At 42.0% G+C, this 15057-nt stretch overlaps 4 protein-coding genes across 4 annotated transcripts in view; 3 read left to right on the top strand and 1 right to left on the bottom strand.

The window, feature by feature from the left end:
- The window catches only part of LOC310751719 (uncharacterized protein), a 950206-nt gene that overhangs the window by 173355 nt on the left and 761794 nt on the right, over positions 1-15057 (bottom strand). The window lies entirely within an intron of this gene.
- METTL25B (methyltransferase like 25B) overlaps positions 1-15057 on the top strand; it is a 464705-nt gene that overhangs the window by 257720 nt on the left and 191928 nt on the right. The gene's annotated exons all lie outside the window — the stretch shown is intronic.
- LOC310750894 (vomeronasal type-2 receptor 26-like) overlaps positions 1-15057 on the top strand; it is a gene marked incomplete at both ends in the record, with an annotated part of 225005 nt that overhangs the window by 167345 nt on the left and 42603 nt on the right. The gene's annotated exons all lie outside the window — the stretch shown is intronic.
- LOC310750899 (vomeronasal type-2 receptor 26-like) lies at positions 1735-13453 on the top strand (the record flags this gene model as incomplete). The annotated part of the gene is made up of 7 exons (XM_083589300.1): positions 1735-1889; positions 3696-3911; positions 6229-6520; positions 8514-9374; positions 10359-10463; positions 12115-12337; positions 12552-13453. 7 exons carry the CDS (start codon positions 1735-1737, stop codon positions 13451-13453), a joined length of 2754 nt encoding a protein of 917 aa, XP_083445426.1.

Below are 15057 nucleotides of genomic sequence, written 5' to 3'. Positions count from 1 at the left end.
AGGGTCTTTTCCAGGGAGTCTTCTCTTCTCCTGAAGTGGCCACATCCCTGATATATAGGAATTCAGTATAACATTTTAATGCTTTGCACATGAATGTAGGAGTAAATCATGCTGACCCAAGTGAGATTTACATCTCAGAAGACAAGAGAAGGCTAAGTTACTCATTTGTTTTGAAAGAAGATTTATTCTCTTGTGCTGCTTCTTGGAAGCTAATGTATGTGCTTCCTATTTTGCCTTCTTTGTCAACTCCCTGTATTTCAAAGTATGTTGAATTCCCTGGCCTCTCTCCGTCATCCATCTTTATGAAGATTAAAAATTCAATATTCCTTCAGTTTGTTTATTTATACAACACACCTTTCTGGAATAACGTTAATCAGTCAGCTGATCTCATCTCTTTTGTTAAAACTGTGTTGTTCACAAGGCACAAGAGAGCTACATTTTCTCCTCTTTTTATGGATAGGTGCTGCCCCTTGCCTTGTGTAATGATCGCTGCCAGCCAGGCTACAGCAGGAAAAAGAAGGAGGGATTGCCATTTTGTTGCTATGGTTGTGCTTTGTGTCCACATGGGATGATTTCAAATCAAATGGGTAGGAGACATCACCTGCTATTTTGTATAATGCTTCCTATTATCTATTTCAACTCTTTCTCTCTATTAGCAGTTCAGTATTCCTAAACAGAAGAGCAGCTGAACTGATATCTGGAAGAAAAAAGAGATAGTTGGGGAAACTAAATCCAGAACTTTTGTAAGTGAGATCTGTGGAAATAGGTGTGGAATATGTCTGCTGTTATCTGCCTCTTCCCACATGCGACATTGTTAGCAGGGGATAGTTTTAGGCGTGTGAGCCAGAAAAAAGCATAAAACTGGCTCCTTACGCAGAACAGTTCTCAGCCCAGCCTCTGAGCCCAAAGTGGCTGTTCTCAAGAATCCTCCATCACCATGAAGATCTCTCTGGGTGTGACCAACTCAACTAAGGGCACAACCAAAGGCCATGTTCCTGATCACTAACTCCAGATGAAGGACAGAGTAGATGAAAAACCCATGCACCTTAGGCCCATCAAAACATAGAGCCTATTGTGGATTATGCATAATGGCATGAATTGTACAAACAGTTTTTAATATCCTCTTATCTCTGATACTTTTTACAACTAATTAATGTCTTGTTTGTTGGAACTCATACATCACTCATTTCCTTTTCATTTTTTTCAGATATGGATTATTGTTTCCAATGCCAAGATGACCAATTTCCAAACAAGGACAGAGATCAATGCATCCCCAAACGCCAACATTTTCTTTCCTACGCAGAACCTTTAGGGTTCGTTCTAGCTTCCTTAGCTCTGGTCTTTTCTCTGGTCACAGCTTGGATACTTGGCGTCTTCTCTAGGAATGGGGACACTCCCATTGTCAAAGCCAACAACCGGGACCTCACCTTCACTCTGCTTCTTTCCCTCTTGCTCTGCTTCCTCTGCTCCTTGCTGTTCATTGGCCAGCCTCACCCAGTGAGCTGCTCTTTACGACAAGCTGCTTTTGGCATCATCTTCTCCATTGCTGTGTCTTGTGTCTTGGCCAAAACCATCACGGTAGTTCTGGCTTTCATGGCCACCAAACCAGGATCCAGGATGAGGAAATGGGTGGGGAAATCTCTCACAAACTCTGTGCTTCTTGCTTGCTGCTCCGTTCAAACCAGCATTTGTGCTGCTTGGCTCTGTACGGCTCCTCCATTCCCAGATGTGGACATGAACTCTCTGATAGAGGAAATCATTGTGGAATGCAACGAAGGTTCTGTCGCGATGTTTTATTCTGTCCTGGGTTATCTGGGATTCCTGGCCATGGTCAGCTTCACTATGGCTTTCCTGGCCAAGAGGTTGCCGGACAGTTTCAACGAAGCCAAGTTCATCACCTTCAGCATGTTGGTGTTCTGCAGCGTTTGGCTGTCCTTTGTTCCCTCTTATCTGAGCACCAAAGGAAAGCAGATGGTGGCTGTGGAGGTCTTTTGCATCTTGGCCTCCAGCGCAGGTTTGCTGGGTTGTATCTTTTCCCCCAAATTGTACATCATTCTTCTGAGGCCTGACTTGAACAGCAAAGACCACTTAATTCTGAGGAGCAAATAGGAATCACCTTTTGTTGATGGTTTTAATTAGTGCATTGTTTGCTGGCATTTATTGAATGAAAAGCAGAAAAAGTAATTCCTTGTATTTTTCACCTCTTATCCTTTTAACCTTTTTCATTTCCAACATACATCTGTAATCAATAAAGCTGAGACCAATTTTTAATTCCGTAAGGTTGTTCTGGCAATTTGTTATCCTGTCAATACACTGATCTTCCATTCATAGGGTGCCAAAGGTATATCCCTTCATGGGGACACAACATCGGTGTGAAACACGTAACTTCTGCCAAGGCTATACTTTATATATTTAGGTAAAAGCTATATTGTATCTATTTATTTGTAATGTTACATATATATGTGTGTGTGTGTGTAATCAAGAAAGGCTGCTGATCTCAGAATGTAGCTGCAAAAGCCTGTATAACATGGCAGAACATTATGGACAATTAAGAGGTTGCATTTTTAATCCTTTCCGTCATCATTCAGCTGTAGATACACATGTATGTACATGTATGGATACACATGCGTCTGTGGATACACATGTATGTACATATCCACCTGGCTTCACAATGTGAAGTTGCCACATTTCCAAGTTGGACTTCAAAACAATTGAATGGCATTTATTACCCACTGGTCCTGCTCTGCCTACAAATGAGACCCAGATTCTTTGAATTTATCTTCACCATGCAGGACAGATACAAATGGGGAATTAGTAGCTGGATTGGATGTACAGTGGTACCTCTGGTTACCAACTTAATTCATTCTGGACATCCGTTCTTAAACTGAAACAGTTCTTAACCTGAGGTACCACTTTGGCTAATGGGGCCTCCCACTGCCACCACACTGCCGTCACACAATTTCTGTTCTCATCCTGGGGAAAAGTTCTTAACCCGGGGTACTACTTCTGGGTTAGAGGAGTCTGTAACCCGAAGTGTTTCTAACCCGATGTACCACTGTAATAAATTGGGTCTCCCATGTCCTAGTCCATCACTCTAACCATTACATCTCACTGGCTCTCAACTGAGAAATATTGTCTGTCCATATGGTGTTAGTTAATGTAATGAATTTTTTTGTTAATACAATGGGCTGATTTTTTTGCTGAGTCTCCATAAACTCTTATTGCTCTCCCTACTAAGGAAGACCAGCTGAGACTTTGGCTATGATGTAATAATCATGTCCCCCCACTCCACATCACCAAGAAGCAACAACCCAGCACAGCTGATTAACTCTCCTGTAATTTTCAAAGTAATCACGATCATTCCGTTGACTCTCTGGGGAGTTCCAGTAGCTGCATGAAAACTATGAATCAAGAATTGAAGATACTATTAATATCTCCTGTGATGTTCAGACTTTGGCCTTACACCAAGGGCTCTGTCAGACTGATCACTCATTCTTTTCCCTGCAAACATCTGGCTTTCACAACCATCCCAGTGAGACTTTGCTGCTCAGTATCACTCAGATGACAATGGGCAAAGAGATGAATTGTCGCCTAAAAAATTCCCTGCAACATGGTAATATTTGCAATCTTGGTATTTCTGCTGCTGCCTCAGACTGTGTGCAAGTTTCCTCTTGCTCCTACAATACTCTGTGCAGGATGGTACTTTCCATGATGTTGGCGTCAGTGCTGCTTCCTCCAGATGAGTGCAAGGCTGCTGTTGCTCCGTGTTCCATCAGTGACCCTCTTCCTATTCTTCATAAATATTTCCAGTCTGGAGATGTTGTTATTGCTGGCATTATGTCTCAAATCTATATAACTTCAAGCATAGCCTTCAATGAACCTCCTACACCTGAACTCTTCGATGACATTATGTAAGGAAGTGTGTGAGTGAGTGTGTGTGTGTGTGTGTGTGTGTGTTTAAAAAACTGTATTGTATATCTGGAATGAATATTTTTCTGCATTTGACATGTGATGAAGGGGGTGCTCATTACACAAGTGGTCAAAATTGTGGAAAACTTCAGGAAAAGCTGTATTTCTAAGGTTTGATGGCTCATAAGAACAGTATAACATAGAATGAACTTCTACAGTATATCATTAGAAAGATAATCTAATGCAGAATATAATGCCACAAACTGTGTTGAATAGCCCTGACCTGACTCCAACAGAATATCTATGGAGCTGATTAAATAAACTTTTAGTCAGAAGCAACCAAGGAATAAAGCACAAATTTTAGAAACAGTCATACAATCTTGGTTTCACATTAAAACGCCTGGTGAATTAAAATATTTCATTCATTCCATGGGATGTCATTGCAGTGCTGCAATTGCAGCAAAAAGTTTCTACAATAACATAAATGGTGAAAAGTTATTAACTACCCTTTATCATGGTTTTGTGTGCATAACTTCTTTCATTTGGCTATTTGCTTGCTTTGGTGATCACTCGTAGCTGAGTAAGATTGTCTTCCATGAAGACGGTCTTAACAGTGAATCCGTATGTGACTGTGGAGTTCAATTCTGTATTCTCATGGCCTTCCACAGTGAGGACATAGATTTCCGGATGGGAGTTGATCACGGTGAGGGTTTGCCAAACATGCCTTCCTTTTAGCGTGTTTCTCACTTTCATCCTGAGTTTGAGTGTCTTCAAAGTCCATAGCACCTTTCTTAATGGCTGTTCTCCAATTGGAGTGCTTGCAGGCCAGTATTTCCCAATTGTTGGTGTTTCAACAACATTTTTAAAGATTTTCCTTGAGAGAGTCTTTAAACCTCTTCTGTTGACCACCAGCATTACGCTTTCCATTCTTTAGTTGGGAGTAGAGTATTTGCTTTGGAAAACGATAGTCAGGCATCTGAACAACATGACCAGTCCAACGAAGTTGATGATGAAGAATCATTGCTTCAACACTGGTAATCTTTGCTTCTTCCTGTACACTGGCATTAGTTCGTGTGTCTTCCAAAGTGATGTGCAAAAATTTCCAGAGACACCCTTAAGGGAATCTTTCGAGGAGTTGGAGATGGTGTTTGTAAGTGGTCCATGGTTCACAAGCATACAGTAAGGTTGGTAGTACGACAGCTTTGTAAACAAGCATTTTGGTTTCCCTGCAAATGTCCCAGTCCTCAGACAGTCTGCACTTCAACCAAGAGAAAGCTGCACTCGCAGAGCTCAAGCGATGCTGGATTTCGGTATCAATGTTGGCCCTTCTGGAAAGGTAAGAGAAGTTATCAACACTTTCCAGCCTTACACCATTGAGTAGGATTTGTGGCACAGCAGAAGGGTTGTTTTGTGCTTGTTGGTGCAGCACTTTGGTTTTTGGTTCTTGAGCGATAGGCCAAGCTTTTCGTAATCTACAGATATTTAGCACTGTTTTGAGGTTATACAGACATACTTTCCAAAATGTTTTCACAATATTGGCCACTAGTGTATGATGATTACTGCCACTCTTTTCCTTCCACGTAGTTCTGGTGTTTAAGAGACATGGGGGCAGATCTGATATCTCAAACCCACTTCTGCAGTGTGTGATAACCTTTCTCTTCTTATATGGTAGGATTATACCGGTCTTCAGTTTTTTTAAAAAAAAGGTTTGCAAAGCAGCATAAAAGGCAACATCCCCATTCACTTTGTTAAGGCTTTCCACTCATTTACCATGGTGAGCGAAGGATTTCTTATTTAATATTTGACTTTAATCAAAGCCAAGTGGTAATTCATTCAGAGTTAGAGGTGTTTTTTATTATAAGCTTTTGGTAGCCAGACTTTTCTCCTCCCCCTCCTCCTCCTCCTCCTCCATAGAACAGAACTAGTAGCAAAGGGGGCAGCCCAGCTGTGAGGCAAACTGAAGCAGCTACCTTGGGCCAGGGAATTCCTGCAGCTTCCATTGTAGAGCTGCCATGGCTGCCACAGTGGTGTTTAGTGAGAACTCCTAAGATCAGAGTTTATCGCCAGAAGACACCACCACTGTGCAGCCCCAGGAGGCCAGGCATTGGTAGGGGTGAGGCGGGGTGGGGTGGAGGAACCTCCCTGTGAGATGTGGCCTCATGTGCATGTATCTGGACATGGATGATTGTATTTAGCAGGACTGAAAGCCATGCTAGGAGTTAGATGTTCAAGGAAGCAAAAAATCCAGGTTCGTGTTTCAATATATCCACACATTTTGGTGAAGGTGAACTGTTATGCACTATGTTGCTCTCCATACAGGCCAGTGACACAACTCTACCAGCATATCCTGGCTTTGGCATTTGCTGTGAAAGAGATAAATGAAGATCCCAAAATCTTGCCTAATAGCTCACTGGGTTTCCACATCTATAACAGCCATTTCAGTGCAAGCTGGACCTACCAAGCTTCCATGGAACTTCTCTCTAGCCAAGAAAGACTCCTCCCCAACTACAAGTGTGATGTTCAGGAGACTCCAAAGGTGGCCATTGGGGGGCCAAACTCCGATTTATGTCTCCACATGTCAACCATCCTGTCTACGTACAAGATGCCCAGAGTAAGAGGTCTGCATGGAACATGGGTCATCATGAAAGCCATTTACACTTGCCCTTCACTAAGTCTCCTTGGGTTGCATGCTGGTAACTGAAGAACAAAATATCAAGGGAATGGCAAGTAGTGGGTATGGGTTGGTATTTATCAACCAAAAATGCAGGTTGTGGAAAATATGTCTGCTTCAGTTCCACACCTCCTTAAAAACCAAGTGGAAGAATTCCTCATTGGACACTTTACTCCTGTGCAGGACTGTAACAAAATGTCTGCTGCCTGTGGTAGCACAACTGTGTGTTTGCTATGCTGGGCTGAAAAAAGACTTATATATTCCCCATGATAACTTTAACATTCCAAATCAACAGAAATAAGTGATATTTGAATCCTACTGAAGCAGATCCCCCTCTGTAAAACTCTATAACCACCATGGGTTATCTAGCGTGTGTGAGGTAAAGGTCAACTTCAGGCAGAAGTTGAACAAATAAGAAAGATTTATTTTGCAGAATAAAGTTAGTAAAAACAAAAGACATATCAGGAGTTAAAATTATTTCAAGAAACAGTTAACTTATTAATTATTACATTAAATTTAGTTGATGTTACAGGCTTCAAAACAAGGTGACAAACATATATCTTCTTTTTAACGTCAGTTGCTTCTTTTCAGTTTGATGTTACAACTGGTAAACAATCAGCTCATTTCCACTTTTCATTACTTCAGTTTCTTAAATCTCATTGCATAGGGGTTACAGTTTCAGGTTCTTACACAAGGTAGTACTTTCTGTCAGTTTCCCCACCTTCTATCAATCCCACTCCTGAGGTTCTCCAAATAGCACAGCAGCCTCAGGGGATCACCCAGCCCTCTTAAGTCTTTGGATGTCTTCTCCTTCTAGGAGATCTCTCCCCTCCTAACTGGAAGGAGACCCAAGCAGACGGGATCCTGCAGAGGATTGAGGGGGCCCATGTGCAATGCAGCATGACATCATGCGCATGATGTCGCACAACACCCCGATGTCATACATGTGATGCCATGAGAAGCTGGATGCCCCTTGAATATTGAGAGGGCTCAGGCCCCCCCCCCCCAAAGTACATTGGTGGGGAGGAAACTTCCTCGGTCCCTAGGAGTTGGTGCACCTGGTATCCTCACAACTCTACTTCTCCTTCATCAAACTTAGGCCTCCAGTTAACTTTTGCCTGAAAATTCTTACAGTACTCCACACACTGTCGTGGTATCTAAGCTCAGGGGCTCCTTTCTCTAGCTATAGACATTTTCCTCGGGGTGGCTCTGTCGGGATTCACAGAATGCTGTGTAAGTCAGAAAGAGTTTTCCTATTTGCCTCAAGGTGCAGCCAGGTACGCTGTCTGACTGTATGAACTGCTTCTGTAAATATTTGTATCTATATAGCTCACAATAGATAATACTGCACTGAAGAACCTGGAACTCTGAGCATTTCTGCTAAAGCGCTGCGAAGAATTCGTGACAGGCTCCACCCCCGTGCTGACTGGCTGTCTTGGTAGCCATTTACCTATTATTTCCTTTATCCTCCTTTAGATATGAAAGACAGCAAATTCTGCCATTAATATAACTGCATAATTGTTCTGTTTGATGAAAAGACATCAATCTCCAAGTAGTTCCTGAAAGAGCAGATTATAAATTAACAGAAATACAGTGGTACCTCGGGTTACGAACTTAATTTGTTCTGGAGGTCCATTCTTAACCCAAAACCGTTCTTAACATGAGGGGCGCATTCACTAATGGGGCCTCCCACTGCGCACGAGCATCTGACAAACAACGTCAGCTTACATCCGGGGGGGGGGGGAGTTGATTACCTGAGGCACTACTTCCAGGTTAGCCGAGTTTGTAACCCAAAGCGTTTGAAAGCCGAGATACCACTGTAAGCAAAAAGCTGAATCCCCCTGGTTAATACATTGAAATCTTGTTTGGGGGTTTTGATATCATCATTTGTTATCACCTTTCCCCCCTTGATTTTAACAATGACCCTCTTCAGCTCATCTATGGCTCTTTTCCTGTGACGACTAATGACATTCAAGCCCTTTTCACCCACTGGATGTTCCCAGATGGGACTCAGCAATACGAGGGGATCCTCCAGTTACTGCTATATTTCCATTGGATGTGGATTGGTGTGCTTTTTCTCCAAGATGACACTGGAGAGAGATTTGTACAAAATGTTCTCCCCATGTTTGCCCAGAAGGGCATCTGCTTTGATTTCATAGAAAGTTTCCCTAAGGTTACCACTTCTGGTGAGTTTGATGAATTCGTGGAAGAAGGTTTTAAAACAACCGGCATTATTGTGCGTAGCACTGCCAATGTTGTAGTTGTGCATGGTGAAATTCAAACAATTATGGCAATGAGAGCAATACCCAGACTTGCAGAAACGAATGATGTGCCAATACAAGGAAATACAAAAGTCTGGATTATGACAGCCCAGATGGACTTCACCTCATTTCCCTTTCAAAGAGGTTGGGACATCACATTCCTCCATGGGGCTCTATCCTTTGCAGTTCACTCTAAGGATCTTCCAGGATTCCAGAAATTTATTCAGATGAGAAACCCTACCTTGGAAAAAGAAGATGGCTTTCTCAGGGTTTTCTGGGAAGAGGCATTTAATTGTGGTTTTAATGATTCTGCTTCAGAGAAGAAAGATGGCAAACTCTGCACTGGGGAGGAGAATATTGAGAGCCTTCCTGGGTCTGTTTTTGAAACGAGCATGACAGCCCACAGCTACAGCATCTACAATGCAATCTATATTTTGACACATGCTTTGCACACCATGCAGTCCACCAAATTAAACTGCGGAGCAATGGCAGGTGGAGCAAGATGGAAACTTACAGATCAACAGCCGTGGCAGGTAATGTTGTCTTCCAGTTAATACAGATGTCTGTAATCAACTCTGGAGCTCAGCCAAAGGGGACTTTTCTTGAATACCTCTGTCAGTAGGGGAAACTCGTTCCTCTTTCCTATCAGGGAGGAAATGACTGTTCACTAATGGTTAGGATAACATAATGGATGAAATGCTGCCATCACTTTAAAGTGGGTTCAGTTGTCCTTGGAATAGCAAAATATGGCTCTAGATTGCTAGGTACACAATATTATGCTATCACAATTTGCACAAAGGCAGCCCAGTATCCATGGAAAGTGATTAGCAGCTTATTTACACAGCTTATCCACCTATATGAAGGAATATCCTGTCTAACATTTTTGGTCTATGTTCTATGAAATTTATGCCAAGACTAACTTTAATTCTTAAAAGAACCACATCTTACCTCCACAATGATCATTGCTACAATTGAAATTAGCCTTCAGAAAACATTTAAAATGAATATTGTGTTCTACAATGACACTCTTTTGTATATCCTCGTGAGCAGGTCTTTTTCCAGCCAGAACTCGCTGGAACTCAGTTCTCTCCCCTCTCAGGGGGGCGCCATTCCATTCCAAGGGAACGAGGGAGGTGTTTGGGGTGAGATCCAGCACCTCTTTTTCTAGAAAGCAGCACTGCTCGTTAATTCCTTTTTCCTTTTTAGCACCATCCATTTTTGAAGAAGAGACTCATTAAAAACAGAGAAAGAAAGACACTAGCATGCATCTTTTAAAGAGACCATGAACTATACCTCTTAAATGCTGAAGATAAGCACTCTATTTGTACAAATATTTCTAATATTTAATTATATTTGGCATCTTCATCATTTGCTTTTTTCCTCTTCAAACTTAGGTCCACCACTTTCTGGGAAGTGTTTCATTTAATAATAGTGTTGGGGAAGAAGTTTCCTTTGACCAAAATGGGAAATTAGTAGCTGGATTTGATATAATAAATTGGGTCACATTCCCAAATCAGTCCTTTCTGAGAATCAAAGTTGGAACAATGGACCCACAAGCTCCCCCAGAAAAGAGGTTAACCATTCATGATGATGGTATCATGTGGCCCAACTGGTTCAACCAGGTAAGAATTTATTAAAGGTTTTCATTAGTTTTTTGCTCAGTGTCCCAAAACTGCCTCATTGCAACACATTGAATCATCAATTATCAGAATCAGACTTAATCTGTGAAGGAAATATCAGGCTGTAGCACTGATAAAAGGAAAGCTATCTTGTTTCTATGTCTATTTGCAGAAGTGTCTCAGCTATAAAGAAAGTGTCACTAGTCAATGAAATTTGAGGAAGCCCAGTATGTCTTTTAATTAGTATATTCATATTATTATTGTTCCTTCCTTCATTCTCAGGATTCTGCACAGGGCCCCAAACCATTCTGGGGCTGGGCCAGGGAATACCTGCGGCAAAATCAACTTCTTTCAGACAATATGGTCAAAAGCAGAAAGATTTAATCTTTCTAGGTACCCACTGGTGAAGAAGACAGCAGGATTGGACCCTCTATTCATTAGCAGGCTCAATCCTGCTCAATTTGACTGCACTCATGTGTCCCCCTGCTTGGAGCAGACACACATATCCAAAGTGCAGTGTGGGGCTATTAGAAAGCTCTGTTGCAAAGAGCTCTGTGCTGCTCTTTGCAGATGCTGGCTGCCTTTCCTTCAGAATCAGCCAGATTCAGTTTCGGATTTGACCAAATTCTGTTTGGTCCTAATTTGTACCACGCAATTACTCCAGGCACAGTCAATCCATTATTTAAACATTATCATTGGTTTGCAGCATTATGGTAAACATACAAAACATATTCCTTTACATTGGCTGCTGAGCTAAATGATTAACAGTGAATGTTCACAGAAACCGCAGGTATAAACTATTATTTTTAGCACCTGCCTCTGCAAAAGCAGATTTTAAGATACATGCAGGTCAAGAAGAAGGTAACTCTGCAAGCAAACAGCACTGCAAGAATCCATCAAAAGCCAACGATTACAGCTGCAATCAAAGTTATTCAACCCCCATTGCAAATCAGGCTTATTATCAAAATTTACAGACTTTCAGCTGTTTCCAAAAGCAATTGAAATAGCTCAACTCAATGGATGCTTCAAGTTGTTTCCCCAAATTCAACTGAAAATGCAACTTCTACTGGCTTCTTCAGTCTCACTATTATTCACCCCTGAATAGAATCCATCACAACAGCACAAATACGACAGGTGTTGTCTCAAGCGCACCTGATGCAACTAATCAAGGGCTTCAGGTATGCTTGAGCTGGAACACATGAAATACCTGATCTCGCAAGGGGTTTCTTTAGTGTCAAATGTTGCTGTATGTTAGAAATATGGTTAAGTCCAGAGAATAATGTAAGAACGTAAGAGAAGAGATCATCCCCCTTCACAAAAAAGATACAAGTATACAAAAAGAAAGCAAAGGCACTGAATGTTGCCAGAGAAACCATTGGAAGCATAGTTCGCAAGTTCAAAGTTAAAGGAACAGTGGTTAGACTACCTGCACATGCAATTATAAGTCAAAAATACTTGAGTGATTTCTATATTCATGAGATAGTGACCCAATAAGCTTTCACCTGAACATTTTCTAATATGATAAGAGATTGCCTTGCTAATCTCTGAAGAAGTTCAAATACTTACAAATATGGTTTTCATAAAGGCAAAGGTAGTGGAGTAATGGTAGAAGTTCCAATGCTACAATTAGAGCTGGGTTTAAGATCATTTTTAGAGCAAACAAAAAACCTATAGCAATCTATTGCTTAACTGTCATTTTTACTATTTGCAGATAAGTCCCAAACTATTTCCTTCTTTCATTTATGAACAGGCACAACCCACTTCTCTGTGTAATGAGAATTGTCATGTAGGTTATAGAAAGAACAAGAAGGAAGGAAAGCCATTCTGCTGCTATGATTGCCTTCCGTGTCCAGAAGGGAAGATCTCAAACAAGGAGGGTAAGGAATGCATCACACACACACACACACACACACACACACACACACCTGTCATGTTTTTTTACCTGTGCATCAGAAGCTCATTTCTCTAATGGGAAAACAGTATGGAAGCAGGGAATATATATTCTGGTATCTCTTAGCTGCATTATGACAATTTGAGGACAGAAGACCTTTTTGTTTTAATAAGATTTGTTTTTTCCATTTTCATTTTCAGACATGGATGACTGTTTTGAATGCCCTGGAGATCAATATGCAAACAATGAACAGGACGGCTGCCTCCCCAAAGACAAAACATTCTTGTCTTATGGAGAACCATTGGGGATCAGTTTGGCCGCGTTTGCCCTCTTCTTTTCCTGCATCACAGCTTTGGTGCTTCAAATATTCACAAAGCACAGAGATACTCCCATAGTTAAAGCCAACAACCGCAACCTCACTTATATTCTCCTCCTTTCCCTCCTGCTCTCTTTCCTTTGTGCTCTGCTCTTCATTGGCCAGCCTCAGGAAGTCACCTGCCTCCTTCGACAAACTGCTTTTGGCATGATCTTCTCAGTGGCAATTTCTTGCATATTGGCCAAAACTGCCATTGTGGTTCTAGCTTTCATGGCCACCAAGCCAGGGTCCAGCATGCGGAAGTGGCTGGGGAAACAATTGGCCAGCTCCATTGTTCTTTCCTGCTCCCTTATTCAAGCCACAATCTGTAGCATATGGCTGGCAACTTCTCCTCCTTTCCCAGACGTTGACATGCACTCAATGACTGAAGAAATAATATTAGAATGTAATGAAGGCTCCACTCTTATGTTTTATTGTGTCCTGGGATTCATGGCTTTGCTGGCCATAGTCAGCTTCACGGTGGCTTTCCTAGCTAGAAAGTTGCCTGACAGTTTCAATGAAGCCAAATTCATCACCTTCAGCATGTTGGTCTTTTGCAGTGTGTGGCTCTCCTTTGTTCCAACCTACTTGAGCACCAAGGGCAAATACATGGTGGCTGTGGAGATCTTCTCCATCTTGGCCTCCAGTTGTGGGTTACTGGGCTGCATCTTTTCCCCCAAATGCTATGTTATTTTACTGAGGCCTGAGCTGAACAGCAGGGAGCAGCTAATAAGGAGACAGTTTTAAATAATCCAGAAGTCTGAATAATGCTTGCAATTCTGGGTGTCTGTTATTGCTATTTTAATTACGTGTATGTAATTAGAAATCTGGGATACTCATGTCCCTAGAAATTAAGGAATCAACAAGTAACCAAATAATTAAAGAATTAACAAGTAAACAATAAAAAAGATCTGGAGCAGCACCAAGAATTCCTTTGGGAGAAACTGAGAGGATACAATCAGGACAGTAGTGAATTGCTTAATTATTTCCATCACTGCCACTGATGTGGATCAGTACTGATTCTGTGGCAATGCCTTTGAGCAAAACTGGCTTGGCACATTACCTGGATTGCAACAAAAAATGGGATGAATCCGTCAACCATCTACAAATCCACCTAACAGTGCCCTCATTCCACTCAGAAGATGGGGGGGAGGGGGAGAGACTTTGTCCAAAGCCTTACTGAAATAAAGATACAGCACTACACTAACAATTTCTGTAAGGAAATGTAACACTCTTTATTGCACCTGCAACTGGATCCTGCATTATTTTAAATGTATTTCCTCTCTCCACCTCTGTGGTACAAAATCCTGAAAATCATGTCTTCATTGCTGACACATATACAGCTGGGGGAAATAGTGCAGGTGTGATTGAGGAAGAGTGTTGGGGAAAATAGGAAGTTCCCTTCAGATCAGCAGTTTGCAGCTGGACTGCTTGCTTGCCTGGGGCACTCGCAATTTGTTGTTTAGTCATTTAGTTGTGTCCAGGCGAATTCAGTTCAGATGACCATCACATCTACTACTGTGGGCAAGAAACCCATAAAAGGGGGGGCCACTAGGTGGCGCATCGGAAGATGGCTGACAATAACATCTCTCCGACCCACACGAGGTAATTTGGAGGCTATGATGGGGGTAATTAGCCTCCTTAAACCCCCCCCCCAGGATGGTGGGGGGGACGGCCCTTGCCTGCTGTGCCCTATACCACCCCCGAATTTGTGGGGGTGGGGGCACTAGGCACAAAGCCCTCCTGTGGGATTTCGGCACTCCTCGACGCCGTCCCTGATTCGCGCTTCTAGTTGCAAGCATCTTCAAAAGAAACAATTTGGACGAGACAAATTGCACATGCTTCAAGGAAAAAGGGGAGTAAAGACTGCTGACAGAAGAGATCTCTGATAACAAGACAAGAATAAAATATGAGAAGATACGTCAAGATACGGTATGACTTGAGGGGGGAGGGGAAAAAACAACAACCTGTCCTTCATTATGTGATTTAACAAGAATCTCCTCCCCAAATGAGTCAGGAACTAAGGACTTAAGCTGTGGATTTAAGGCTGTGTGGAGATAAACTTTCGAACCAAAGCAATGTTTCAAGACGAAGCTGGAAAGCTAAGAGTTTTGGAATGACGCAGTTAAAAATGCCGTCGCCATTTTGGGAGGCATTGTTGGAGCTCTTGGGTCTGGGAGGAGAAAGAGAGAAATAGAGTTGTTTACATACGTCTCGGTGGGACTCAAGAGCGAAAAATGCCAAATTTATGATGGAAAGAGCGATGTTATCTACGAAGGAGATATATGGAAACCATCTGGACTTAGTGGCGGAACGGGAAATCCACACAGGATTATTATTTTGCTTATCAG

The sequence above is a fragment of the Podarcis filfolensis genome (assembly GCF_964270895.1).
Source record: "Podarcis filfolensis genome assembly, chromosome: 16".
In the NCBI taxonomy this organism is placed as follows: domain Eukaryota; kingdom Metazoa; phylum Chordata; class Lepidosauria; order Squamata; family Lacertidae; genus Podarcis; species Podarcis filfolensis.
This window is presented reverse-complemented; position numbering and strand designations above follow the sequence as displayed.